The sequence below is a fragment of the Phodopus roborovskii genome, unplaced genomic scaffold, assembly GCF_943737965.1.
Source record: "Phodopus roborovskii unplaced genomic scaffold, PHOROB, whole genome shotgun sequence".
Lineage (NCBI taxonomy): Eukaryota > Metazoa > Chordata > Mammalia > Rodentia > Cricetidae > Phodopus > Phodopus roborovskii.
In genome coordinates, this window is record NW_026126407.1 from 48,436,675 (window position 1) to 48,464,598 (window position 27,924).

The 27,924-nt window shown below is 50.3% G+C and overlaps 1 protein-coding gene across 1 annotated transcript; it reads right to left on the bottom strand.

Annotated features, from left to right (window-relative positions):
• On the bottom strand, positions 1 to 27,512 carry LOC127218750 (transmembrane protease serine 9). Its single transcript, XM_051179736.1, has 11 exons — positions 27,350 to 27,512; positions 27,088 to 27,228; positions 18,133 to 18,313; positions 17,568 to 17,833; positions 16,790 to 16,956; positions 16,551 to 16,712; positions 1,338 to 1,381; positions 1,036 to 1,224; positions 656 to 921; positions 390 to 553; positions 1 to 307 (listed from the first exon to the last, which is right to left on the bottom strand). Exons 1-11 carry the CDS (start codon positions 27,510 to 27,512, stop codon positions 146 to 148), a joined length of 1,905 nt encoding a protein of 634 aa, XP_051035693.1. The 3' UTR covers positions 1 to 145.
• Between the last annotated feature and the right edge of the window lie 412 nt (positions 27,513 to 27,924).

Sequence of the window (27,924 nt, forward strand, 5' to 3'; positions counted from 1 at the left end):
TGCTTTCATGGACTTTAATGAGCCACAGAGGGGAGTGAGGACCCAGGGCAGTCACCTGGGGTGGGAAGCAGAGGGATAGGGGTGGCCAGGGGCTCAGAGAGATGGGGAGGCAAAAGGACAAGGCTTCATCCGGGCCGGAAGTAGCTCAGTTCTCAGGAACATACTGGTGGATCCATTCCAAGTAGTACGTCACCCGGGTGTAGATGCCAGGATGGTTGGCCTCTGCGCAGCCCTCACCCCAGCTGACCACACCTGCTTGCAGCCAGGCACCATTGACTTTGCAGACCAGCGGCCCGCCTGAATCACCCTGGGGAAGATACAAATTAGTACTCCATATGGAGACTGGATGGGGTGGGGTTCAAAGGATGCTGCAGAGGCACAGGACCCACCTGGCAGGAGTCTCTCCCAGTATTCCCAGCACACAGCATATCATCACGGACAATGAGAACATTGTCCCCTGTGGAGAGGCCAGTGTGGTACTTCCGATCACAGAGGCTATTTTCCACAATGGGCACCTTCACTTGCTTCAGCGGATACGGTGGCGGAAGAGACTCTGGGGTGAGAGAAGTGCAGCCTTTGGGGGAAGCTCTTCCCTGGCCAGCCCTAGGAACCCCTGCCCACCCTCCATTGTCTGGCAGCCATCCCTGTCACATACCATCCTTATCAATGTTGCCCCAGCCTGTCACCCAGCATGGTGTCCCTGAAGGGAAGGTCTCCATGGCAGGAGGCAGGGATACAGGCTGGACATGGCTGGAGACATTCACAGGGTCCTCAAGCTCCAGCAGGGCAATGTCTGCCCCGTCCTCGGCTGAATAGTAGTTGGGGTGCACAATGATCCGGTTCACAGGCAGCAGTTGGTCCTGATAGTATAGATGCTGCTCGCGAAGCTGCACCCGGAAGTGCTCTGGGCTTTGGATGTGCCTGGAAGAATACAGCCCTGTTTGGAAGGCTCCAGCCTTGACCTCAGGAACACAGGGGACCATGGGAGAAATCTTGACTCCTGTCCCTCATCATACCAGGCCCAGGGATACTCACGGTCCCACACAGTGTGCCGCAGTGAGCACCCACTGTGGGTGGATGAGGGAGCCTCCGCAGCAATGCATCCAGTAGCTGAACTTAAGTCTCAGGCTAACCTGCCAGGGCCACTCACTCTCAGAAGCTTCTCGTCCTCCCACAATGCCCACTCGCTGCTCAGCTGGGCCTGGAAAAGGGCAAGGGGGCAACCTCAGCATCCTGGCTTGCTCCTCCCTGTACTGGAGCAGCGATCCCTGAGATCTTCCAAATTCCCCCATAGCCGGGATGGCTCATGATAGGACTCACGAGGGGCGGCATGCAACAGGTTAGCCAGGAGGGGCAGCGCCCACAGCAGCAGCTTCAGCATCTGGAGGAAGTGAAGAATTCAGTGTGAGTTCAGCTGGAAGAAGGACTGGACTGAGATTGGCAGAGTATCATCAAGTCCAGAATGCAGCCAGGGCCATGAAATAGAGGGTAAGTTCAACCAGGGAGTCTGGGGTCTGGTGTTCCAGGTCACAAAGGTCACAAGCTTCAGGGTAACAGACAGATGCCCAGGTCTCTGGGAAGGACTTTACCTTGACAGTCTCTGCTCCTCTCTTCTCTGCATGCTGTCCTCTGCCTTTTATTTTTCTAGATCAGAGTGCATAAGAGGAGGGGCACACCACCCTCCAATCCAGACACGAAGAGGATGATTTCAATCAAAGGCCCCCATGTAACATATGCCCCCTCCGCCCAGATACCCTTCTGATGTCCACAAGTCATAAGACTGAGTGCACAATCAGAAGACCAGCAACATACCCTGTGTGGAGTTTTGGTGTATCAGGCTATGGAGGACAGAGTTCTGGTATCCAACTGGTCTCTGCTCAGGGTCCACCAGGTCTACTGTTTGTATTGGGGGTCCCAGGGGATCCCACTATGGGCAGAATACTGCACACTGAGGGTCCCTCTCAGCTGAGTGCCTTACACCACCGATGGCACCCTTTCCAACTGTTGAGATGAGGATCCTGTCCTCTGCCCAGGGATTCAGGGGAGGTCTCACAATAGCTCCTAGCTCAGTGTCACCCTATAATGACATGTTGGCACACTCTAACATATTCCCTAAAAGGGATATAGGACAGGAGATAGTGCCTGCAAGCCACCCCAAAAGGAACAAGGGTAACAGTGTCATTCATCTTAAGGCCTCTGAGTCCTTTGGGTCAGGCTCAGCTTTCCTGGACAGTTTTAGGGAGAGGGTCACACAAGAACCCTTGTCAGAATAGTAGTCAGTTTTGGCAGGGAACAGGACCAAGTGACCCAGCCCAAGGCGTCCCGCTGCCCCACCTCTCCAGATAAAGGTTCTGAGAGAATGTGTTGCTACCCTGGAATCTGAAAAGAAAGTCCCACCTCAGAAAGATGATAAGAGATGGCACAATCTAGATCTGCATCACGGACATCCTAGAGATGAGAAGATCTTTAAGTGTGAACTTTCCAAATGTAACTGAAAATAATTGGTGGTTTATTGTAACCACAGAAACGACAATGTAGTATCCTTACAGCTACTGCTAGCAAATGATACTGACTTCTAAGTTTATTTTCCAATTGCTGGTAAAGTATGATTGAAAGCTGATTTTGTGCATTGTAGCCTTGCTAAATTTTTTGTTTTGTTTTTCATGACAGGGTTTCTCTGTGATATAGCTCTGTCTGTCCTGAAACTCACTTTGTAGGCCAGGCTGGCCTCAAACTCACAGAGATCTGCCTGCCTCTGCCTCCCAAGGACTTGGGTTAAAGGTGTGTACCACCACTGTCTGTCCGCCTTGCTAAATTTGGGCATCACTATGTTTGCAGAACTCTGAGGTTTTCCTATGCTACAACCATCTGGAGTTACCTGCAAAGCCTAGATTTCTCCTAATGCTGCAGTTCATGGTATCTCCAGAAGAGGGTATGCCAGACCAGGAAGGAGGCTGTGGAGCATCCACTAGGCCTATTGCCTAGGTGCAATGCTAACTGGGACTCCCCTAAATCACCTGTTGTGTAGTGACTTTGAGTCCAGGCTATGCAAGGGCCCTCACAGGGTTGTAAGAGAGCGCCCCCTAGTGTGAGCAAGAGTAAACTGGGTGAACCAGGATGGGCAGACCCTCTACACGACCTTGGCACTCTAAACCTCAGTTTCCCCCATGAAGACATAAAGCAGAACTACCCAGAGCCTGAGATGGAGGCAGAACCAGGATTGCTAGAACCCTAAACTTACTCAGTGTGTGACCTTTGCCCTCTTCTTTCTTGGAGGAGGGGCAGAGGGATAATGTAGACCAGCAGTTCAAGATGGGAAAGTAACCCTGGCTGACCCTTAGAGGAGGATTGTAACCAAGAGCTTGCAGTTTTCACTATAGGTGTACAAACATAAATAGGAGGTGTGAGTGTGTGAACATGGATGTTGTACACACGGTATGTGTTGCAGAGCACTGTCCTGGCAGCATGACAGCCATCATCTTCATCAGAACAGCTTTAACTGCTTACAAGAGTCTCTCAAGATCAGGCCTGACTGTTGACTCATTTCAGGAAGAAAAGGGTGGGGGGTCATTGGACACTCTGGCCATTTATTTGTATGCTGTTGTACTCCAAATGCACATAGCCTCATGGGCTGGGGAGGTCCTCTGTGTATAGACTATGACAGGTTAACTGGGGGAGGGGGAATCTTTGCCCATGTCGAGGTGAGAATGTTAGATGGTACAACTACTTTGGGGCCACCCGCCCTCGTGTAAGTAATCCCTTATCTTTGTTCTATAAGAAAGTCCAAGAAACTCATTGGTTCCCCAAGTCTGACTCTGGAATTATGCTTCGGTTTGTCATTAGTGTTCATATAAGGAAGGGTTGGTGTTTGTTCAAATTTCCCCAGAAAGAGTCCACTTAACAGTATGTGTGCCCATGTGCATTGCATCAGCACATACGTGTGTCTGTGCATTGTGTGTGCACACACATGTGTATTCCCTAGTTTTGTCCCCCAAGAAGGGACAAAAGTGCAGACACTCCATGAGCTACATAGAGCACCCATCCCCAGATATGGGTTTCTAAATACCATTTGCCAGTGAAAGGAGCTGGACTTCATGGAGAAGTTTCTGGATCAAAGGAAGTTATTTTGCATAATTAGATCATGTAAAAGAGATAGAACAGCAGCCTGAAGACAGAAGCCAGCTTGCAGGAGGCCCTGGAGTCCCAGTCGGAACCCTGCATAGCACAGGGGACAGAAACTGGGGAAAGAAACACGTGGAGATTCATTGACTAAAATAGAAGACCATGAGTCAATGTAGTATTGATAAGTAATTGATCGAAATTCTGTTAAGACATCAGCTAGAGTTTTTCCCTCCACCCTAAGTGCACAGTAATTAGAAAGTTGAACAGAGGACTTCTCCTGGGGAAGCCGAAGACCCTGAATCAAACAACAAAAACAAACAAGAGGAACTGAAATGGGGTATTTGATAAAACACAACTAGAACTCAGAATCACATCTGTGATGTTAGCATCAGATGTCCGACTTCAGTCTAATTGTGAGAAATATCGGAAATCCCTGCTTGAGTAGCATTCAACAAAATGCAATCCTAAGAAGCTTTGGAGTCAGAAAGTCCCAGGAAAGGGACTGACTAGTCCAGGGGTCAATGTCACACTGGCAGGATTAGGGGAGGGACCAAGGATACCCTGGGATATTCTAGGCTGGCTCCTTTTGCTTCCCCGTTCCCACTGAGGTGGTAGGGGAGTATCACACAATGCCTGAGAATTCCTCAGTAACAGTATCCTTAGCTGTGTCCTGACTCAGGTGGCTGTGGGGTAACACCATTAAAAAAAAGCACCAACATGACCACCACCACCCCCACAAACAAAAATGCTGCTAGTGAAAATCTGAAGGACTATCACAGTCACATAGTCCAAACTCTTAAGTGGTCCAGAGATGAAACCCTTTGGACCAGACCCATGGCTGTTCATAAAATTTGTGGCTATCAAATTGTATGTGTGCATGTTTATATGTGTGTAAATACAGATGCACCTGTCTGCACATATATGTCATTTCTCAGGAGCTGAAAGTGGGGCTTGGCACACAGTGCGCGGGACAATGAGAGCTCCCTACTGGACAGAACTGGTGCAGTTGCTTTTGCAGGGAAGAAGGACAGACAGCTGGATCAGAGTCACACTGTGCAGGCCTGGCTCTGTTGAAATTTGCTCTGTAGACCAGGCTGACCTTGAACTCACAGAGATCTACCCACCTCCGCCTCTGGAGAGCTGGGATTAAAAGTGTGTGTCACCACCACCACCACCACCACCCCCAGCTGAAAGGTGTTTCTCTTACTTGGTCTTTAACAAAATTTATTTTCATTGAGGTAAAATTCACATAGTCACATAGCGTAGAACCTGTCATTTTAAAATGAACATGCCAGTGGCGTATGCTGTGTTCATAGTATACTGAGACAATGACCTCTGTCTTCTTATATGACAATGTCACCACCCAGAGAAGAACCTAGACCTTTAAAGTCGCTCATTCTATCTGCCTCTCAGCCTCTGTTGCTTCCTAAATCTATGGATTCCTGATTCTAAACATCCCACATGAGTGGCATCAAACAACAAACTCATGCATGACCCTGTGTGTCCAGCTTCTTTGGCTTCACGCAGCACAGTCAAATCAATGATGTTCTCCAATGAACTAGTGAGTGCTTCCTTCCTTCTGTGGCCAACAGTCTTTTAATGTGTGGGTGCCCCTCACTTTGCTCATTGATTCCTCCTGTGGTGACCAGTTAGGAGTTTCTGCCTTTGTCTATTAGGAATGATTCTGCTGTGAGCATTACGTTGCTGTACTTAAAGGGTTGTTCTCCACTTGACCAGCAGGCCAGCTTCATTGCAATGTGAGGTACAGGTCTATGATGGCTAATCATCAGTGTTAACATGACAGCACTTTGAATCTCCTAAAGACATGTCCGTGGGCAAGTCTTTGAGGGTGCAGCCAGAGTGGTTTAAATGAAGAGGAAAGAAAGACCCACCCTGAATGTGAACACCATCATCCTAGGGCTAGGGGCCTGGACCGGATAAAAGAGGGGAAAGGTGAGAGACAGCTGAGCACTGGTCTTTACCATCTCACTCTGCTTCCTGATTGCATATGCGGAGTGACTCCTGCCACCACACTTTTCCTGCCACCATCAGGGACTATCTATGCCCCTTCTCAAATCATGAGACAAAATCAATCTCCCCTTAAGTTGCTTCTGTTTGTTATTTTATCACAGCAATGAGAGAGCAGTTAGTATAGGGTCTGCTTTTAGCCTTGCATGTTCGGGGACCTAGTCTCCTAGTGTTTTCTATCACAGATGCGTAAAGGAGAGATGCAGGGTGTGTGGTGATTAACTTACTCTTCACAGACTGATCTTCCCTCCAGCTATGCCTCTTCACATTCCTAGCACCAGAACACAGGGCTTGAAGCGACTCACCTCCCCATATCTTTTCAACATGTGCTAAATTCCTTTTTAACTATTTTATGTCATTATAATAGTTTTTTTAGTTTTTTGGGACAGAATTCTGTGTAACAGATTTGGCTGTCCTAGAACTATGTAGATCAGACTGGCCTCAAACTCACAGAGACCTGCCTGTTTCTGCCTCTGGAGTGCTGGGAATTAAGGCGTGCACCACCCCACCTGACTCATTTTAACTTTTAATTACATTTTAAAAATCTCTGTGTGCACACACTCCTCAGCATGTGTGGAGGTCACAGGACAATTTGCAAGAGTTAGTTCTTTCCTTCCACCATGTGGATCCAAGGCCTTCAACTCAGGTTGTCAGGCTTGGTGGCAAGTGCCTTTTACATACTGAACCATCTTAACATCCAAATTCCTTTTTAAAATAGTCATCCTCGTTCAGGTGAAGCAGAATCCTGGGTGGTTTGTATCTGTGTTTCCTAAGTGATAAATATTGCCAAATGTCTTCCCATTGAAAGACCTTAGGTAAATAACCCCCAGATGGACCAACAAGGGCCAAGGACACTTTGTGGTTTTTCTTGGAACATAAACAACCCTTACCCCAGTTTAACCTTACCCCAGTTTGACCTTATGCTAATGAAAGAATGTCAATATAGCCAATCATGTTATGCCTAATGTATCTACGCTAATTTGTGGGTTTGCCCTATAAAAGAGCCTTGATACTTTGTTGGGAGCGCAGTCTTTACTGGAGCTCCATTGCGCATTCACTCAATAAAAGCCTCTTGCTAATTGCATCTCCTGGACTGGTCATTCAGTCGAGGGGCTTGCCCACCTGCATCTTTAGACCCAGAACTTTAGGTCTAACACCATGTCATGGCTGTTGTTTGTGAATCCTGTGTGTGTGTGTGTGTGTGTGTGTGTGTGTGTGTGTGTGTGTGTGTGTGTGTACATAACTGAAGGTGCCCATGAAGACTAGAAGAGGGCATCAGATTCCCTGGAGTTGGAGTTATAGGCAGTTTTGTGTTGTCCAATATGGGTGTGCTGGGAACTGAACTCAGGTCCTCTATAGGAGCTGTCAGCCTCTTAGCTACCAAGCCACTTCTCTAGCCCCCTCACTCCTTTTTCTTTATTTTAGTTATGCGTTCTCTTTTTAATTTTGAAAACAAAACAATGTGTACAAGCGTTACAGCTCTGAAGGGAAAGGAATCCTGACTTGTCAGCAAGTCAGGCTATACCTATATTCTGGTGGAGAATGGTTTCCCCACAGGATGTGACAATCCTGCCCCTCTCCAAGAGATAGCTGCTACTACCACTAAGCTCTGTTCCACTCCCCTAAGGGAGTTTCCCAGCAGAGGTATCCATTGCGCTGGGCTTCATTCCCACTAGGGACTTTCCCAGCAGAGAGGCCAGTTTCTTTTCAGCTCTGGCCCAAGTGTTATTTCTCTGCTTTACTCTGCTAAGGGGGAAACCCCTGCAGAAATGTAGCAATCTGCTCTGGCTCTAGGGAAAAGTGGTTACTTCTACTCCCCCTCCCCTAAGGGAGTTTTCAGCATAGGTGTCCATTGCTTCTCTGTTCCATCCTGCAAAGAGAGCTTCCTGGCAGAGATTCTGCTCTGTTCCAGCAAAAGGTCTCATCCAAAACTCTTTCAAGAGATTTATTTGGGAGGGAGGAATCTAGTAAAGTGGCTGCCTCCACCAGGGTGGATAAACTCAGATTTGCTAGATTTTGTGCTTAGGGACTAGTTGGTTTTCCTGCTCAGGGATTGGTTGGTTTTGCACTCAGTTGGTCAGGGACAGGGCTCTTGTCTTGGGGCCAAAGTGTGTTTCCTTTACTGGCCCTTTTTAACTTGTTGATTCTAGTTTCTTTCACTGGCTCTGGTTTCAGGACCAAAGTGAGTTTCTTTCACTGGCTCTGGTTTCAGGGTCAGGGTGTGTTTCCTTGACTGACCCTTTTATCCTATACAGCCCCCACCCCTTTTATTATTATTGTAGTTATGGGTCCTCTTTTATTTTTAAAAACTACTCTGTGTGTGTGTGTGCGCGCGCGCGCGTGCGTGCACGTGTGCACACTTGTAGGTCCTCTTGGAGACCAGAGACATCAGATCCTCTTGAACTAGAATTACAGGCAGTTGGGAATGACCCATGTGGATGCTGGGATCTGAGCTCAGCCCCCTAGAAGCTGTATGTGCTTTTAACCATCCCACCATCTCTCCAGACTCTTTACATGCTCTCGACCACTGAGCCACACAAATATTTGACAAATCCCAATCTGTTGTGCCTACCAGATTTCCTCAACCTCCAAGGAAGTAATTCCCAACTGCAAAAGCAAAAGGTTTTTATTGCTAAGAACCAAACCTGCTGGGACCTCACTCTATCAGAAGAGTAAGGTGCCCACTTAAAATTGCAAAGCATATTTTAAAGGCAAAGGGAGGTTTTAGACTGCTAGTCTCAGCCATAAGGTTTCCAAGGTTACAGAGATTTCATAGAGTACAAAGTTTTTACGAGACGGGATTGTTTAGTGCACCTGTAAGGTTAGGGGGTTTCTTTCTCTAGGACTGGCAGGCTCAGTGGCCTTGTCCTTAAGATAATGGGGAGCAGGGAGAATGTACTCTCCAGTCAGGGAGTTATCTATATCTATTGGCAGAAGCATTTGTTCTTTCTGGTTTTCCCTTCTTGCACCTAACCTCTGTCCTTTTCCTCTCCAGAACCCGCAAGGAAACATCTAGCAAACCTCAAGAGAGGGGCATGCTGCAACATCCTAACCAGTGATTTACAAAGTTACCATGGTGGTCAAAATGAACAGGAAGCCAGTCATGGCACACACCTGTAATTCTAGCACTCAGGAGGCAGAGACAGCAGGAGCAAAGACAGTCTCAGATACAGTCATTTCAAAACTAGCTTGGGTCAAAAAAGACCCTGTCCAAAAAAAAAAAAAAAAAAAAAAAAAAAAAAAAAAGGAAGAAGAGAAGAAGAAGATTCTTATAAACTGTCACAACTAAGAATAACCCAAGGAGACATGGCAATTAAATGTCACCAGAGATAATGATGGTTCTTCTTCTCTTCCTTCCCCTCCTCTTCCTTCCCCTCCCCCTTCCCCTCCTCCTCCTCCTTCTAAGTTACAGCAGAGCTCTAAGGATAGAGCTGTGAGCAGGCCCTGGCTGTGAACCTCAAGATTCTGGAATCCTTGGAACAGGATCCAATCTCCTCATACACAGAGGTCAGGGGGAACAGTGTCCAGGACCAGGACTCCACTGGAATTCTCTACCCAGCCTAGACCAGAGTCAGCCATGCTGAGGGTAGATGATGTTCTTTGACCCTGCCCTCCACCAACCAGATGACTCTCTGATGACTCCAAGGACCGTCCTTCACCGAATTAGGTCAGAAATTCAGGTCCAACTGGAGAAAGAAACCAGGCTGTCAAAGCTTGGTCCAACAGGCCTGGCTCATGGAGACATTCGACAGCATAACTGTCCCCAGGGAACAGGGTTAGCTGAGCCCATCCCAGTCACCTGCAGCCCTGCCCGCAGTAAGACTGCCACTGCCATTTCCCTGAGGGGGTGTGCAAGTTCCCATTGTGGAAAACCACCTTTGTGTCTTGAAGTGCCACAAAGGTCTCAACACAGGGGACACTATTCATATTGTCTGTGACAACATCCTGTGTGCTAGGAATGGAAACCTCGACTCCTGCCAAGTGATCCCAAGTCCAGACACTTCATCAATCTTGCCAGCTCCACTCAGCCTTGACAAGAGTGCTGACCCCTGTTCTCTCTGGGGCAACTCCAGAGGATCTTTGGCCTGTGAGGTAAATTTAGATACCTGACTGCAGGCAGATGTGGTCAGATGATGTAATGGCTGTGCACAACCCAGCAGACCTGGCATCTACACTCAGATCATACATTGCTTGGACTGGATCCACCACTATGTCCTCTGAGGACTCCTGAATTACTTCCAGGGTCGGGGAGAACCAGACCAGTGGGCTGTTCCCAACACACTACTTCCTGCCCAGGTAGCATCGCTGCTTTCCTGTCCCTCTGTTCCCCATCGACTCTGTTCTATCAGAGCCCCTAACCACTCTTGTCCCTGCTACCCAGGTACCTACAGGGTGCAGTCAGCCACCCTTTATGGCTCATTAAAGTGCATGAAGCAGCCATGGGTTTTGCTGTGTTCACATTCAGGGTTCCAAGTTCACTGCTGTTACTGTGCACATAGGTGTCCTGTGGATGGAACGTGCTGGCAATGGGCATGGCTGGGATCTTGAGGAACCAGAACTTCATTTGTCTAGACAACAGAAAACTGCTCTTTTGGGAAAATGTATCTTCGGCTCTGTTTAATAGTTAGAAAAGTGACAAATCCTTGCTGTTGCTGATACTGGCTGTCCCTCATCGTGTGTGTGTGTGTGTGTGTGTGTGTGTGTGTGTGTGTGTGTGTACGCGCGTGTGTGTGCTCGTGCGCACACACACACATATGGAAACTAGAAGTTGACCTCAAGTGTCATTTTCTTCCTTCCTTCCTCTCTTTCTTCCTTCCTCTCTCTCTTTCGTTCTTCCTTTTCTTTCCTCTTCTTCCTGAGACAGGGTTTCTCTGTGTAGCCTTGGCTGCCCTGGAACTCCCTCTGTAGACCAGGCTGGCCTCAAATTCATAGAAATTTGACTGTCTCTGCCTCCCAAGTACTGGGATTTAAGGCAACTGCCACCACTGCCTGGTTTGTGTCATTTTTTAAAAACAAGGTCTCTTGCCTGGGACTTGCTCAATTAGCCTACGCTGGCTCATTTGTATGCCCAAAGTCCTCTGTCTCCTCTTCCCAGCTACAGGATCACAAGTGTGCCACCATGCCAGGTTGTTTATGTGGATTCTTGAGAGCTAAATTCAAGTCCACACACTTATAAGGCACATACTTTGCCAACTGAGCTGTCTCCCCAGCCCTGGCTGTGGTCTTATGGAGACTTCCAATTACACTGAGTAAATGTCACATAGAACACACCATGTCCACGTGCTTCTCTCATCTGATGTCACACATGAATTGTTGTCCTCTATCTCTCAATGGTTCTTCTAGATTTGTTTTTAAGATCCAGTCTCACTATGTAGCCCAAGCTCTCAACTAACTCATGATCATTCTGCTTCATCTTCCCAAGTGCAGGGATCGCAGGTGTGCACCTCAGCCATTGGTGCTGGGGTCTCAGGTGTGCACCTCAGCCATTGGTGCTGGGATCTCAGGTGTGCACCTCAGCCATTGGTGCCGCTGGGATCTCAGGTGTGCACCTCAGCCATTGGTGCTGGGATCGCAGGTGTGCACCACAGCCATTGGTGCTGGGATCTCAGGTGTGCACCACAGCCATTGGTGCCGCTGGGATCGCAGGTGTGCACCTCAGCCATTGGTGCCGCTGGGATCGCAGGTGTGCACCTCAGCCATTGGTGCTGGGATCACAGGTGTGCACCTCAGCCATTGGTGCTGGGATCTCAGGTGTGCACCATAGCCAGCGGTGCTGGGATCTCAGGTGTGCACCACAGCCATTGGTGCTGGGATCACAGGTGTGCACCTCAGCCAGCGGTGCTGGGATCGCAGGTGTGCACCACAGCCAGCGGTGCTGGGATCTCAGGTGTGCACCACAGCCAGCGGTGCTGGGATCTCAGGTGTGCACCTCAGCCATTGGTGCTGGGATCTCAGGTGTGCACCATAGCCAGCGGTGCTGGGATCTCAGGTGTGCACCTCAGCCATTGGTGCTGGGATCTCAGGTGTGCACCTCAGCCAGCAGTGCTGGGATCTCAGGTGTGCACCTCAGCCAGCGGTGCTGGGATCTCGGGTGTGCACCTCAGCCATTGGTGCTGCTGGGATCTCAGGTGTGCACCACAGCCAGCGGTGCTGGGATCTCAGGTGTGCACCACAGCCATTGGTGCTGGGATCGCAGGTGTGCACCTCAGCCATTGGTGCTGGGATCTCAGGTGTGCACCACAGCCAGCGGTGCTTGGATCTCAGGTGTGCACCTCAGCCATTGGTGCTGGGATCTCAGGTGTGCACCACAGCCATTGGTGCTGGGATCACAGGTGTGCACCTCAGCCAGCGGTGCTGGGATCTCAGGTGTGCACCACAGCCAGCGGTGCTGGGATCTCAGGTGTGCACCACAGCCATTGGTGCTGGGATCACAGGTGTACACCTGGGCCATTGGTTCTGGGATCGCAGGTGTGCACCACACCCAGCCGTGCTGGGATCTCACGCTTTTCCCTGCCTTATGCAGCAGGATTGGGGGAAGCCATCACGGACCTCACCTCCTCTTTCCTCCCAACTTATGGCAGATACAAGGCCCAGGGCTGGCCTAGGTAGTCTTGTCCCCACAGCAGACAGACTCCATAACTTTGTGGCTAGATCCTGAAGAACTTTCAGCTCAATTCTACTCCTTTCACTTGTTCTGTTTACCTCTATCCTCCAATTCTGTGCAACAGAATCGGTTCTCTGTAGAACATTTAAATGTTTAAAAGCCTTTGAGTCAAGACATATATTATGTAGAACTTAGGAAGCAATTAAAAACAACAAAATAAAAAAACATTTGCACATTCATCAAAATAGATATGCAAATAGAAAATATGGACATGTGGTGAAATGTACACTGCTAGCCCTGACAAAAATGCTAATTAGAAGCAGGGAGAACAGAGCTGTGAGAGGGCACAGTTGGGAGAGCGCTTGCCTAACAAGCTGGAGGCACTGGATTGGATTCCCCAGTCCAGAATAAACTGAATGTGACAATGTTGACTTTCAGCTTGACAGAAGGGCCTCTGGGCATTCCAGTAGGGAATCACCTTGTTACACTGGTTTAGGTGGGGGGACCTGGGGACTGTAGTGGCGCTGTTCACTGGCTGGGCTTCTGAACTGTGCGAATGAAGAGAGCTAATCAGCATGTGTTTGTTGCTCTGAGCCTGGACTGTGACTATCACATGATTACTTTGTCTCATGCCCCTGCCTCCACGCCTTCCCCACAGTGATGGAGTGTACCTGGCAATCAGAACAAACACTTTCTACCCTTAAGTTGCTTTTGTTAAGGTGTTTTTGTTTGTTTATTTTTGTTTTTTAATCAAAGACAATAAAAATGAAAGTAAGCCCCCTGACGTGGTGGTGCCAATCTGTAATCCTAACTCCCAGAAGATGAAAGCAGGAGGGTCAGGGATTCAAGGCCAACCTGAGTTTCATGAGGCTCTGTCCCCAAAGAAAGAGAGGAAACAGAGCTAGCCATGGTGACTTAATGTTTGTAAGCCTAGCACTCTGGAGCCTGAGGCAGGAGGATCACCGCAAGTTTGAAGCCATCCTGGTCTACAGAAAGAAACCCTGTCACAAATAAAACATGGGGAGAAGCTCTGAAGAGCCCCCAGAATTCCTGAAGCCATGGAGGCGGTGGGAACCAAGAACTGAGGAGAAGCCCAGCCCTGGCCACAGCCACCCAGATGTGTTCACAGGCCCAGATCTGGGAGCCTTGTATCCTGTAAAGATTCTGTGTGAGTTCACAATTACAGTTGGTGCTGCTCCAAGAGAAAACATGTGTTCACACAAAACACAAACTGTTAAAAGCAGCATTATCCCTAAGAGCCCCGATTGGAAGCAGCCCAAAGTGTCCATTAACCTGAACCCAGATGAGCAGATCCTTCAGTGGGTTGTGGCAGCCATCAGGCAAGAGCCAGGACACTTGTGTCACAGTCCTGTGCTCAGAAGCAATAAGCAAGGCAGACCCAGGCCTGGAGGCACAGGCCTGTCATCTCAGCCTCGGGGAGGCTAAGGCAGGAGGATTGCCAACTTAACAAGCTGTCTCAAAATGTTGAAAAGGACTGGGAATGTAGCCTAGTGGTAGTGTTTGCCCAATACATGTGAGGCCCTGGGATAGACAGTGAATTGAATCCTGCTGGGCAGACCTAGGGCCTTCACAGGCTGAGAAAGATGGTCACTCCCCAGGAAGCCTCCTTCCAATTAGGAGCCGCAGAGTGTATGTCAGGCTGAGAGCAACAGGTTGGTATGATCCACTTCCTCTGGGATCCTGGGGACTTCACAGGTACACATGCATTACTAAACTCCTAGACCGTGAGGTTCCACAGGAGATAGGAGGGGATCTGGGAGTCTGAGTGGGCATGCTGCATGCCACACCCTGTTGTCACATAGAAAGGTGCCAGGTCCCCAAACCCTGCTTCCCACCACTGCCCTCCACGTCCCATCCCAGACCCAGTGCAGTCGGAGTACATACTGGGCCATCCACCTCTATTCTGCCAGCAAATAAAAGCCAAGAAAAGAGAGGACACCCTCCCACAAGAGCTTTGGCATGGACAGTCAAGGCCAGCCTGATCCACATAAATCTCCCTTCTCCAAGAGAAATAAAGTTAAAAACAAAACGACCCTGAAAGGACTGGGAAAGACTGCTCCCTACCTGCCGAGCACAAACAGACCCTGCCAGGGGGTGTTGAGCTTTTGCCTTATGACCAGGCCCCTTGCACACCTAACAGGCAGGCACTGGAACCATGGTGTCCTTACTCCTGCACCACCACCTGGAGGCTCTCTAAAGAATAGCAAAGAGCATTTACTATGGTTTACCCTTTGCAGCCCACTGTCCAGCTCTTTGCTTTCAGCAAATGCCCCACACCTTTCCTTTTACTGTCTTCCCCCTTAAACCCATCTCCAGGCCACATATGAAGGAGACAGATGTGCAGGGGTGGCAGGGTTGACCTCTCTCTGTCCCAGTCGTGGAGGTCCTGAAGTGTGGGACAGGGAAGCTCCCATGATCCTGGGGTAGCCTCTGCTACACAACTGAGAGCTGGGGCAGGGGTGGACACAGGCAGGTTGTTTGGCGATATTAGAGGCCTGCAGCTGGCCATAGAACTGACTGATTACCAGTCACCTTGTGGGGGTGGTGTTGAGACAGGGTTTCTCTGAAGCTTTGGAGCCTGCCTTGGAACTCACACTGTAGACCAGGCTGGCCTCAAACTCACAGAGATCTGCTTGCCTCTGCCTCCGGAGTGCTGGGATTAAAGGTGTGCGCCATCACCGCCCAGCTATAGTCACCTTTGAGCACAGCCCGCCTCCACTACCTTTCTCAATAAGATACCAAAAGGCATTTGTGGTAGGGGCGGGACGACCCCCCCCCCCCCCGCAATCTTCCTTCCTTCCTTCCCATCCCTTGGGTGAACCCTGACTGGAGCTCTTCTCACACCCCTACAGTTTTCATTAACCTCTCCTTGTCTGCACTTAGTCCCAACCAGGCCACACCCCTGTCCTCCTGTCCCCTATGTACCACAGAACTGATGCCCAGGCCACTGCCCCATGCCTACAGGCATCCTCCTTGGGAAACTCAGTATCTTCTCTAGATGAGTGCAGATGAGACAAGCCCATCCTGGGCTGCTGACCTCTCATTAGGGCGGCTGGACATCTCCTGGCTGGGGCTCTGACAGGTGTGCTTGTTTTCCAGCTCCTTCTTCCTCAGCTGACCTTATCCATGTGGTCTGAGTAGCTGGGTCTCCAGAGTCCCAGCATAGGATGAACAAGAGGGTAAAGGATGAGGACTTTCTCTGAGTCACCTGATCCCAAGCACGATATGCCACTGGTGATGGCTAAAGTCTTTTGTCATGCTGAAGGTCTGCCCTGGCCCCAGATTATTTGTGCACAGTGTAGCTACATGTAAGCTTCACGTACACTTGAGATGCCAAAATAGTGAAGGCCAACAGTGACTATCTAGATACCCGTCCAGGACAAGGACACAGAGAACCAACAGGTTTAGCATCATGGGCAGATCTTTCTGCCAACATATGGTAGACAACACAGTAGGCATCCTTTCCAAAGAAAAGGAGATGTAAACTCACACAAAATTCTGAACTTGGATGTGCACAAGACCTTTATTAAGACCAGCCAAAACTTCAGCAGCTGCATGCATAATAAATCCCCACTCTTCCCCCCCACCCCTTCGAGCTAGAGCACCCACCCCCAGCCACCCTCCCTGCTTTCTTCCTTGGGTCAGGGATGTCCATACTCCCAGAAGGTCAGAGGACTGGGCAGGTTCAGGATACCACAAAAAGGCTAAAGCAGTGGGTGCTGGGAGAGGTTAGCCGACTCATCTGCTGACCAGTACGAGGCCAACACTGGGCTCAGGAGAACCTCTTCATCTGCTGAATGATCCAGGGCAGGAAGGACTGCACTCTTGCATAAACCCCAGGGATGTTCCTCAGGGCACAGCCATAGCCCCAGCTCACCACTCCTACCAAGTTCCAGGAGCCTGCCACCCTGCAGACCAGGGGGCCGCCTGAGTCACCCTAGAAGAGGAACAAACATCAGTAGGAATTATCCTTGAAGTGGGAATGGGAACAGGAAAGAGGTCAATGGGACCCACATAGCAGGCTCCACGGCCTTCACTTCCAGCACACAGCATGTCATCTTGGATGAATTTGTGGCCCTGGTATCTGTTCCTGGTGGCATTGTGGTACATCTGCTCACAGATGGCATTGTCCACTATCTTCACCCGAACCTGCTGCAGGCGGTAGGGAGGGGGCAGCGATGCTGGGGAGAAAGGAAGCAGGGTTGGTGGTGCATAGCCCTACCTGTCCACTACCACTCATTCTGGGAGCTGAGAACAACTCCATCCCTACCCAAAGCCACCCCTGGAACAGTGTGTGTGGGAAGGACTCTGTCTGTTTATATGGGATGGAGAGATGGATTAGCAGATAGAATTATTTGATTCCAGTTCTGAAGACCTGAGTTCAACCCCAGGGACTCAAAGATGGAGAAAACATTCCTACAAGTTGTCTCCTGACCTCCACATGAGTGCCATGACACACATGCCCCCCAATAATACATAAATAATGTAAGAAAAAAATCTTTCTGCCTGTAGTTCAAGAACTAAAGCGTTAAGCCAGATGTTCCAGTATTTCCAAGCAGAGAATGGGGGAGAGGAGGGAGCATGGCCTTTCCCTTGCGTCTTGTTTTCTGGGCCCAGCCATGCCATTGTTCTCAGGTACAGAGCTCTAATGAATGTACGAAGTATCTGGGGGAAACAGCTGAGGTCCTCTCTTCCCTCCTGGATCCAGCTTCTTAGGACATCAATGTCACCCACCAGGGATCCTCAGATAACAAGTTTGTTCCCCCAGCCCAAACCTTTCCTTGATACATACCATACATGTGGACCATGCCCCAGCCAGTCACCCAACATGGGTATCTTGAGGTAATCTCAAGAGACCCAGAGGTCAGCTTGACAGGCTTGATGTTAGCAGAGCAGCCCAGGGGTTTCTCAAGCCTGAGCAGGGCCACGTCTGAACCCAGGACACCATGCACATAATCCTGGTGGATGATGACCTGGTTCACACTCAGAAGCTCCTTGCCCCCATAGAGGTACACATCCCCAGCGTGGATCCGGAAGGATGATGGGTCAGCATCTCTCCTGAAGTCAGAAAGAAGTTGTGATGACATATTAGTACTGTGGAGAGGTTGTCCTGGACAGAATCAACTGAACCCCCATGTTGGCCCAGCTTTTCTGATTTACTCCTCATCCTATCTCGCACTAGATGACCAAGGAACTCACTTGTTGCCAGGCACTGGTGGTTCATACCTTTAATTCCAGCACTTAGGAGGCAGAGGCAGGCGGATTTTTGTCAGTTTGAGGCCAGCTTGGTCTACAAAGCTACACAGAGAAACCCTGTCTCAAACAAAAATCAAAACAAACAAACAAAAGGAACTCACTTGTGAATGCAGTGGGCAGCAGTCAGCACCCACTGTGGGTGAATGATGGAGCCCCCACAGATGTGCACCCACGAGGCCATGTAGTAGCTGTAGATCCTCAGGCTGACCTGCCATGGCCACTTCCCCTGCCGGGCACTGTGGCCCCCCACAATGCCCACCAGCACGTCCTCAGACACAGGTGCTGCAAGCAACAAGTAGAAGGTCAGGAGGCCAGTGCTCAGCCTGCCACCCACACTGGAGCAGAGCGGGTCACACTCATGTCCCCAGAGTCCTGGCCAGTGTAGAAGGAAAGAATGGCATGGGGTGAGGACTCACCTGGGGTTCCAGCTGTGGAGCACCCAGCGAAGAGCAGGGTCAGACACAGCAGGCTCAGCATCTGTGGAGAAACAGGGAGAGAGCATGTGAGGGGGAGTATGTGAGAGACACAGAGAGAGGGCTGGACTGGCTTCTATCAGGATGGAGAGGGCTGGAGCCCCTGCATGGATCTAGGAGAAGACAGGAGCATAGAAGGTCATGGGGGAAGCCAGGCTTGCCCGGGAGGGAGAAGCCTGGAACTCAGAGTCCATTGAGGGTATCTGGGAAGGAAGAGGATGATGCCTTTACCATGCCAGGTCTCTGTAGCTCCCTCCTACCAGAGTCTCTCAGCCCCTTTATCCGTGAGCCCCAGGAAGTGGGCAGGAGGACTAGCTGGACCTCTACTTCAAGGAGGGGCTGGAAGGAAGTGGCATTTAACCTCAAGAGGGACTGTTGGGAACTATGTCCTTCCCTGGGTCCGGGCACCCAGAATAACAGCCATAGGAGTGTCGCTGTCTGCTCAAAGTAGCATCATGGGAAAGTTTGGAGGAGGAGGGCTACAGCCTAGCCTGGTGCTGGTGCCGCTTCACCCCATAGTACAGCTTGCACCATAAGGGTTCGGGCAAGATAAACCTCTCCAACTGTATAGGTTACACTCAAGCCCAGGTTCCCCAGCTCCCCCACACCACATAGCCATGCTATTGACATCACAGGAAAGCTCTGCCCAGGACTCCACTGGGGCCTACAGTGTCTAGAACACAGGCCCCAGATACACTTCTCAAAAACTGCCCTGAATGTCTAGGCTAAGAACCTTGTCACCGAGAACACCCATCGGCAGAGCTTATGGCATTGAACTCAGTACCCATTCTTTTTAACAGCTGTGGGGGTATGAAGCCCAAGGATCCCAAAGCTTGCCAACAACTCCCATGCTCCACATCCCTGCTCACAGTAACTCCGTCTTGTGTTTCTCCTCCACAAATCTTAGTATCAGATGTGTCCTGGAGTCACTATGGACCCTGGTGGAACTCTCCCTCCATTTGTGGACAGTAATTGTGTATGTGTGGGGTGGGGGAGGTAGGTATGTGGTTGGGGGTGGGGTCTCGTGTGGTCCAAGATGGCCTTGAGTTCAGTACATGGCCTGGGATAACCTCAAACTTCTAATTTCTGTTGCCTCTCTACCTTCCAAGTACTGGGATTACATGTGTGCACCACCAGGCCTGGTTTTATGCATTGCTGGGGCCTCCAGCATTTTAGGCAAGTAATCTATCTACTCCCAGCCTCTGGCAGGTCTTTTCTTTTGAGGGGGCAGGTGAGACAGGATTTCTCTGTGTATTCCTGGCTATCCTGGAACTCACTTTGTAGACCAGGCTGGCCTCGAACTCACAGAGATCTTCTTGCCTCCGCCTCCCCAGTTCTGGGATTTATAAAGGCATGAACCACCACCACCCAGCCCCTCTGGCCATTCTTTTACCAACAGTGTAGTGTTAGTTTTGGAACATTGGAAAGTTCAAGACCCCATGTGGGAACCAAAGGGGTCTATGTCCTTACTGGGGGTCAGATTCCTAGGTTTTCCATGCATCTTCCCCTCCACTTGCACTACACAAAAGAATGAGGCTCCTTTGTGTGGGCACACCTGCTCCATGGGAACCAGGCCAACCTCCTCTTTTTCAGCCACGATACCATCTTTTGGAAAGGATTCTACCAGTCATTGGAAACATGTTCCTGCTCTTTCCCCAAGGTAACCCAGAAAGCAATGACTGTCCCTGCACAGGACTTGATGTCTCCAAGCTCTAAGACCAGAGTGGGCTGTAGGGTTTCAGGCAGTGCTGGTGGAGTAGCACACCCAGTTGCTCAGGGTTGGCTATGCCTGGGGAGTATGGAGGAAGCAAGGGAGACCTATAACTGGCCCAGGTGCTCATAGAGTGTTTGAGCTAAGTGTACAGAGCTCCTGTACATGGAAACAGTGTGAGTCCAGGGGCCCCAGGATGGGTCACGGTACTTTGGGAGAATAATGTAAGCCTAGCATCAGGGCATAGGGTTCTTGGCTATGGACCCCTTGCATTGTAGTAAAGAAGCAAGGGGCACTGTGACGTGGGAATCTCAGCCTGAAAGGAAGCCTAGCTGTGGAGTAGCTTCAAACCTGCATGGACTATCAAGACTGGGAACAGCGGGCTAGGTGTGGTGGCACACCCCTTTAAACCCAGCAGAAAGCAGGAGCATATGGCTCTCTGAGTTTAAGGCCAGTCTGTCTAAATAGTGAGCTCCAGGCTTGTAAAGGCTATATAGTGAGATCCTGTCTCAAATAACAAAACAAAATAAGACTGGGAATGGCAAAAGAGGGAGAAATAGGTCCTCTTAGACAAAGGATGCCCATCTGGGCAGTTGCATGAGAGTACAGACAGGAGGTGAATTCGGGGTTGGGTCCTTTACATCTTCTAAGAAACCTAGCAAAACCTAGGGAGTGACCCAAGGGTTCACTCAAGGGAAATCATTTCCTGCTTCCTGTGGCCATTGCAAGCCCAGGGTGTCTTATCTGGGTGAAATCACCTGAGGACCCCATTGGTGGTCCTGATGTTGCTGTTAGGCAACAAGACCTGGAGACAGGATACATGTCCATCTGATAGAAACAAGACCACCATGAATGAGCACATCCGTGATAGGATCTGAGAGAACTATGGACCACAGGAGTTGGGTCAGTTAGCCGTTAGCTCAGGAGCCACAACCTAGCCAGTGAGAGGTCCTGTCCAAGTTCTGGGTTCAGGGATGCCGTTAGGTGAAGGATGTGGTTGCTCAGGGCTGGTGTTGCAAGAAGAGAGTTGGAAGGGACTAGCACTGGGGCACCATTGTCTTGGAGTAAAATGACCAGAGTCATCAGGGCACTTAAACTACAGCTGATTAGAGGCACAGACAAGGTTTTTCCAAATGTCCCCAAATCTATCCCAGCCTGTGCTCGAAGGGAACATGAATTTTTGATGAACCAGCTCCTGAGTTAGGCACAGTACTTTTACAAGATCTGAAGAGTCCCCCTCTTGAGTTCTGGGTGATCTAGGAAGAAATTTCCACTGTCCATATGATCAGATTTGCTTAGTCACATGTGATGTTGGCTGGTTCCCAGCATTCTCAGGTTGAAGTTGAAGGGGTAGGATCAATTTTGGTCCCTGATGATGGAGCTATGGTATACAAGCAGCATGTTGGGATACCCCTGACTAGCATTGAAGGATGCCTTGATGGGTGTGCAGGCTAAGCAGGATGTCCCTGAGATTGAGATGATCTAGGATTAGCTAGGAAAGAGGCAAGGTGCTTGGGCCACTCTATCTGCCCCCACAAAGCCAGTCTCGCTGTATTGACTTGCTCAGGGCCACACTTGTCCTGTTCTCTCCTCATGGGATCAGGCTCAGAGGCCAGCAGGGGGAAAGGTCCAGGGTTGACATTCTCAGTACTTGGTTCCCAGCATTATCTTCCCCAATCCTAATCCTGAGTGCAGGGACAATCTCACCTGCCTTGGGAGAAAAGAGCTGTTCCCAGTGAGTGTGAAACAGTGAGTGTCCCTAGGAAATGTCCCAGGAGCTATTATTGCTCATTATTTGCTGAAGATGAGTTTACCAAGAACATTCCAGAAAATGCTCTGACACTAATAGAATCCTAAAAGGTTTATTTACCCAAGATTTTATTAGGGACCAGCCAGTTGTGTATTCATAATAGCACCTGTCAAGGGCATTGGGATGGTGGCTCAGCCCTGAGGATGACCAGGCTTGGCTGAAACATCTCTGTACAAACTGCAGCAGCATTCAATTAGGTTTTTCTCCATTTAATTTTCTTGTCTTTTACATTTCATTGTCTCATCTCTTACAGAGCATTTTGCTATTTAAAAAGCAGTGACGTCAGACTGGGGACGTAACTCAATGGCAGAGCACTTGTCCACTCGGCACAACACTCTGGTTTCAACCCCCAGTGCTGTAACAGAAAATTAAGACAAACACCCAAGCAACGGGGTCCACTAATGAAAATGCATCCACTTCCTTGTAGACAAGGACAGGGCCTAAGCCATTTGTGAGAAGGATGGATGGGTGTGGAACTACCAGCTATCAGAGCCACCTTCTAAGGCCCTGCCTCTAGGCACCAATCCCCTCACTCCCAGATGCCCCTGCAAAGGACACCACTCTTGGACCTTCCTGGGGTATAAGGAAAATAACTCAGTTGGGTATGTAGAAGAAGGCCTGGCACCTACCAAGGCTGGAGAGAGGCCTCCACATACCTGCTACCCCATTTTCTAAGGATGACTGCCAGGGTCTTGCAAGGGGAAGCTACTCTATTGTCTCCAGTAAGAGTTGTAGAGACAAAGTGACTTCCTAGGGGTAAGAGGGAGGTTACAGAAGGAATGTCACCAAGGTAAGAGGATGGTTACAGTGGGAATGGACCTTCTCTGGAAGTCAGTGCCATCCACCTCTCCCTAGACCTCTAGAGCCTATCAAGTATGATCAACTTTCTAAGCCTCCAGGCAAATGCTACTCAGTGAAACTTAGTGAGAAGTATACTCTGTACCAGGTGCCATGGTGGCTACTGAGGCGCAAGTCTGAGGCCAGCCTGGCCTATACAGTGAGTTTCAGGCCAGCCAAGTCTATAGACATAGCAAGACCCTGTCTCAGAGCCAAACATGGAGACATACTCCTTTAATCCCAGCACTAGGGAGGCAGAGGCAAGCAAATCTCTGAATTCGAGGCAGCCTGGTCTACAAAGTGAGTTTCAGGACAGCCAGGGTTACACAAAGAAACCCTGTCTTGAAAAACAAAACAAAACCAACCAAACAAACAACAGTGGGAGCAAGGTGAGATGGCTCTCAGCAAGTGCAAGAGCTAGTTGCTAAGCCTGTCAACCTGAGCTCCATCCCTGAGACTCATAGGGTAGAAGGGGGAGCTGACTCCAAGTTGTCCTCTGACCTCCACATATTCACCCTTCTCCCCTCTACAGACACACACACACACACACACACACACACACACACACACACACACACACGTCACTTGTGACCACAAGCCTTGGGGCAGAAACTGAGGGAATATTTCTGTTCCCTGATAGGTAGACTAGGGACACATATGTTCTTCTGAAGGGTAGAAGGATGCCTTTAGTATAGTTTCTGGCACCTAGAAGTGCTGACAAGTATTGGCTCCTTGTTCCAGACCTCAGTGTCCTTGTGAGCCACACAGAAATACTTCACAGCAGGCATGGAGCATCCAGTGTGCACTCCTTGGGATTGAAGAGTCCACTGACCACACTTCCCTAGCTCTGGCTTCCAGAGTGTCACAGGCAAAAAAGAAAAGGTCATTAGGGAGCCACAGGCTGTGGGAACCAGACTGCATCGGTCAGAGAAGCAGTGCCTGTTGCCCCAGCACCCCGGCCACCCTATCCTCCCAGGGGCCTGGGGACCCTCTGCTTACCCCCAGGAAGGGGGAATTATAAGAGAAATACCTGGGTCAACACAGCTCCAGCATTCTGGGAGCCACTGGATAGCCACAGTCCAGATACTACAGGCTTCCCTACCCTTTCCTTCCACCCTTCCTGCCCTGAGGAGATGTGGAAGCACAGGACAGGTCTTGCTTTTGATGGGCTGTGTTGGAGAAATAGGGGCCTGTGTGTGTGTGTGTGTGTGTCTGTAGAGAGAGCATGTGGTACCTTTGAGGACAGTGGCACTGTCCAGATGCCTGTGGGAGCCATGGGAATCAGGTGACTACCAGTTTCCTTGGAGTGACCTCCTCCCTCTCATTGCTCTGCCCAGTTACAGGCAAGAAAGGGAAAGAAACCTTACTTAAAAGCACCTGCTTCCTTCCAGAAGAGCAGAAGCCAGACTTGCCCAGCCTTGGGGCCCCTGCTCAGCAAGCTGGGACCCTCACAGGACCTAAGATCTCCCCTGCAACCCTGATTCCCCCTCCAGACTCAGCAGAGTTCTAATCAGAGCCTCTTCTGTCCCTTCTTGACCCCTGACCCCTTAGATAAAGCTCATCTGAGTTTAGCACCCATCAGTCCCCTCCCACCTCCTAGAAGCCACAAAGGCCAGTGCAACTCACTGGCCTGTGCACCTGATGACCTCTGCAGACTACTGGCTCCTAGGTAGAGCCTCTGGATGAATGGAGACTGCTGTCTGAGTCTGGAGTAGATGCTTCGGGTCCAATCCACCCTAATTTTCCAGCTGCTCCCAATAAAAAGTTAGTCAGACACTCTCCACCATGCACCCAGGGACAGAATCGCTGTGAGAGAAGCCAGGTAGCTGTTGGCCCTCACCCTCACCCTCACCCTGGGCATAGACAGCTATCATTGTGTGTAATTCAAGGCAGCAGCCCAAACCATGAAGATAACCTTAGCCACACTGGGTAACTGAGTCTATAGGGTTCCAGGGTTTTGAAAAAATGAGGTACAGGAAGGACATCAATGTTGCAGGAGTTTCCTGACCCCATGGTGACATTGATGAGGGTCAGAGTATCATTGTCCCCAGGCTGGGTACCTGAGATTGTCACCCTTCTCATCATTGCACAATGTCACCATATCCAGGTTCCAGGTTGCTATAGGGTTACTAGGTGCTGGAGAGACAAGAATCAATCTGTTCAGGGCGCCTGGGGAACATGCAGACCTGCCTGAGCCCTACCTCTGCCAAATTCAAGATTTGTTTCCTTGCCTAGAAAGCTATTAAAACAGCGTCCATATGTGTTTCCACTAAAAAAAAAAAAAAAAAAGGATTGGTAGTCACACAAAAACTTGAACATGGTGAGTGTGCAACACATCTTCTTTATTTAGGAAGCTGGGAAACAGAGCCATCCAGGTTCAGTAGCTACTGACCAGAGAACTTGGCACCAACACTCCAGAGCCTGAAACCTGCCCGTGCATTCTGGAATTGTAATCAAAGCAGGTCCATCCTTGCCTGACCAGCACCAGGCCAACAGCTGGACTCAGGAGAGCCTCTTCATCTGCCGAGTGATCCAGGGCAGAAAGGACTGTACGCGTGCATAGACCCCAGGGATGTTCCTCAGGGCACAGCCATAGCCCCAGCTCACCACTCCCACCAAGTTCCAGGAGCCTGCCACCCTGCAGACCAGGGGGCCGCCTGAGTCACCCTGGGAGAAAAAGCAGCATTTGTGGTTATTGGCCTTGGCATGAGAATGGGAAACAGAGGGGGAGGAGGGTGGGACTCACATAGCAGGAGTCTCGGCCTTCACTGCCTGCACATAACATGTCCTGTAGGATCAGTCTCTGACCACGATAGTAGTGCCTGGAGGCGTTATGGTACAGCTCTTCACATAGGTCATTGTCCACTACCTGCACCTGCACCTGCTGCAGGCGGTAGGGGGGAGGCAGTGGCCCTGGGGAGGAGAGAGATGTGGCTGGTTGGCGCATAGATCCCCTACCCATCCTACGATCCTACTGCTCCACTTAGGGGTAGAGAGTTCTGTCTCCAGCATAGCTCTATCCCTGTCCAAGTCCAGCTCCCTCTCTGAGCCTCAGTATCTCCCTTCTGAAAAGGAATGTGTGGATGCCAGCCTGAAGGGTCCATGTTCACTTATAACTTCTAGGACTTCTACACATGGATTCTGCCTGCTTGCCTATCAAAGGCCAAAGAAATGGGTTTGATTTTTGGCATTTTCTCCAAGATATTTTATTATTAGAAAATAAGAAGCAACCATTCCACCTTAGAGTCTTGGATTCTGAGTCCAACTGTGTCATTGGCCTCAGGTACAGAGGTTCTGATGGATATCTAGAGTAGCTTGGAGATGCATTTAGATTAGTTCATGTTTGTCGGCCATTCTATCTTTCCTCTTTGAATCCTGCTCCCAGCACCTTGGTACCACCCATCAGGGATCCTCCGATGACAAGTTTGTTCCCACAGCTCAAATCCTTCCCCAGTACTTACTGTACATGCTCACTGCACCCCAGCCAGTCACCCAGCACACATCCTTTGGGGTAACCTCAAGAGACCCAGAGGATAGCTTGACTGGCTGGACATTAGCAAAGGATCTCACAGGTTCTGCCAGCCGGAGCAGAGCCACATCAGAACCCAGGCCAGCATGGACAAAGTCCTGGTGGATGATGACCTGGCTCACTTTCAGCAGCTCCTTGCCCCCATAGAGGTACACATCCCCAGCGTGGATCCGGAAAGATGACGGGTCAGCATCTCTCCTGAGGTCAGAAAGAAGTTGTGATGACATAGTCTAGTACTGTGGGGAAGTTCTCCACAATCCTGGACAGAATCAACTGAAATCCAGGTCTCCAGACCCAGGTTTTGGCCTGGCCTTTCTGATTTACCCCTCATCCTACCCAGCACTGGATGACAAAGGAACTCACTTGTGAATGCAGTGGGCAGCAGTCAGCACCCACTGTGGGTGAATGATGGAGCCCCCACAGATGTGCACCCACGAGGCCATGTAGTAGCTGTAGATCCTCAGGCTGACCTGCCATGGCCACTTCCCCTGCCGGGCACTGTGGCCCCCCACAATGCCCACCAGCACGTCCTCAGACACAGGTGCTGCAAGCAACAAGTAGAAGGTCAGGAGGCCAGTGCTCAGCCTGCCACCCACACTGGAGCAGAGCGGGTCACGCTCGTGTCCCCAGAGTCCTGAGGACAGGACCTCTTGGATCCTCTGTGGAATGGAAGGAAAGCCAGGGACAAGGACTCACCTGGGGTTCCAGCCGTGGAGCACCCAACAAAGAAAAGGGTCAGACACAGCAGACTCAGCATCTGTAGAGAGACACACGGGCGGAGAGTTGGAGGGGCCCGGGAGTAGCCTGGGTCAGCATGGAGAGGACTGGAGCATGATTCTGGGCAAGGAAAGGAGCATGGAGAGGTATGGAGGGGACTGGGCTTGCCTGGTTTGGGGTGGAGAAGATTGAAATCCAAAGCCGGTGGAGGCAGCTGGGAAAGGGGGGGTGGTGCCCTTACCTTGCCGGGTCTCCACAGCATCCTCCTGCTTGAGCCTCTCAGCCCCTTTATCCTCAAGCCCCAGGAAGTGGGCAGGTGGCTTGGCCAGGCCTCTGCTTGGAGGAAGAGCTGGGAGGAAATGGCATTTGACCTCAGGGAGGATGGGAGGGGGCTGGTGACCCATGCTCAGGGACGTGAAGTCCTTTGCCACCAAGGTTACATGGGCATCACCACCTGCTTACAGTAGCATCACCAGGAATGTTGGAAAGATAAGGGCTGTGTCTCAGGCTGGTGGCTCAGAAGTGCCTGCCAGGTATCCCTAACACAGCCTGGGTTTTATGGGAGATAGTCCCCGATCCATCTAGTTAACTCTGACACTCCAGTGCAACAACTCCCCCATGCAGGGAGCACACATCACTAGGAGCTTTAAGCTGGAGCTCCTCTGTTGGACCTACAGTGTCCAACACAGTGCACCCCGCAGACACTGCACCAGGGCATTCTGCAAGTGTGTGTGTGTCCTTGCTGTTTCAGTGGGCAGTGGAGGATTAAGAGCCCAGTGCTGTCAGAGACACCCATGACCCAGGACTGTGGCAACT

Excerpts from the sequence above, each read along its gene's own strand:
- LOC127218750 (XM_051179736.1), bottom strand. The coding sequence starts at position 27,512 with ATGGGTCACCAGCCCCCTCCCATCCTCCCTGAGGTCAAATGCCATTTC. Across the intron at positions 922-1,035 it reads GCGGCACACTGTGTGGGACC|GCACATCCAAAGCCCAGAGC; the intron begins GTGAGTATCCCT and ends GTATTCTTCCAG. Across the intron at positions 308-389 it reads CTGGGAGAGACTCCTGCCAG|GGTGATTCAGGCGGGCCGCT; the intron begins GTGGGTCCTGTG and ends TATCTTCCCCAG.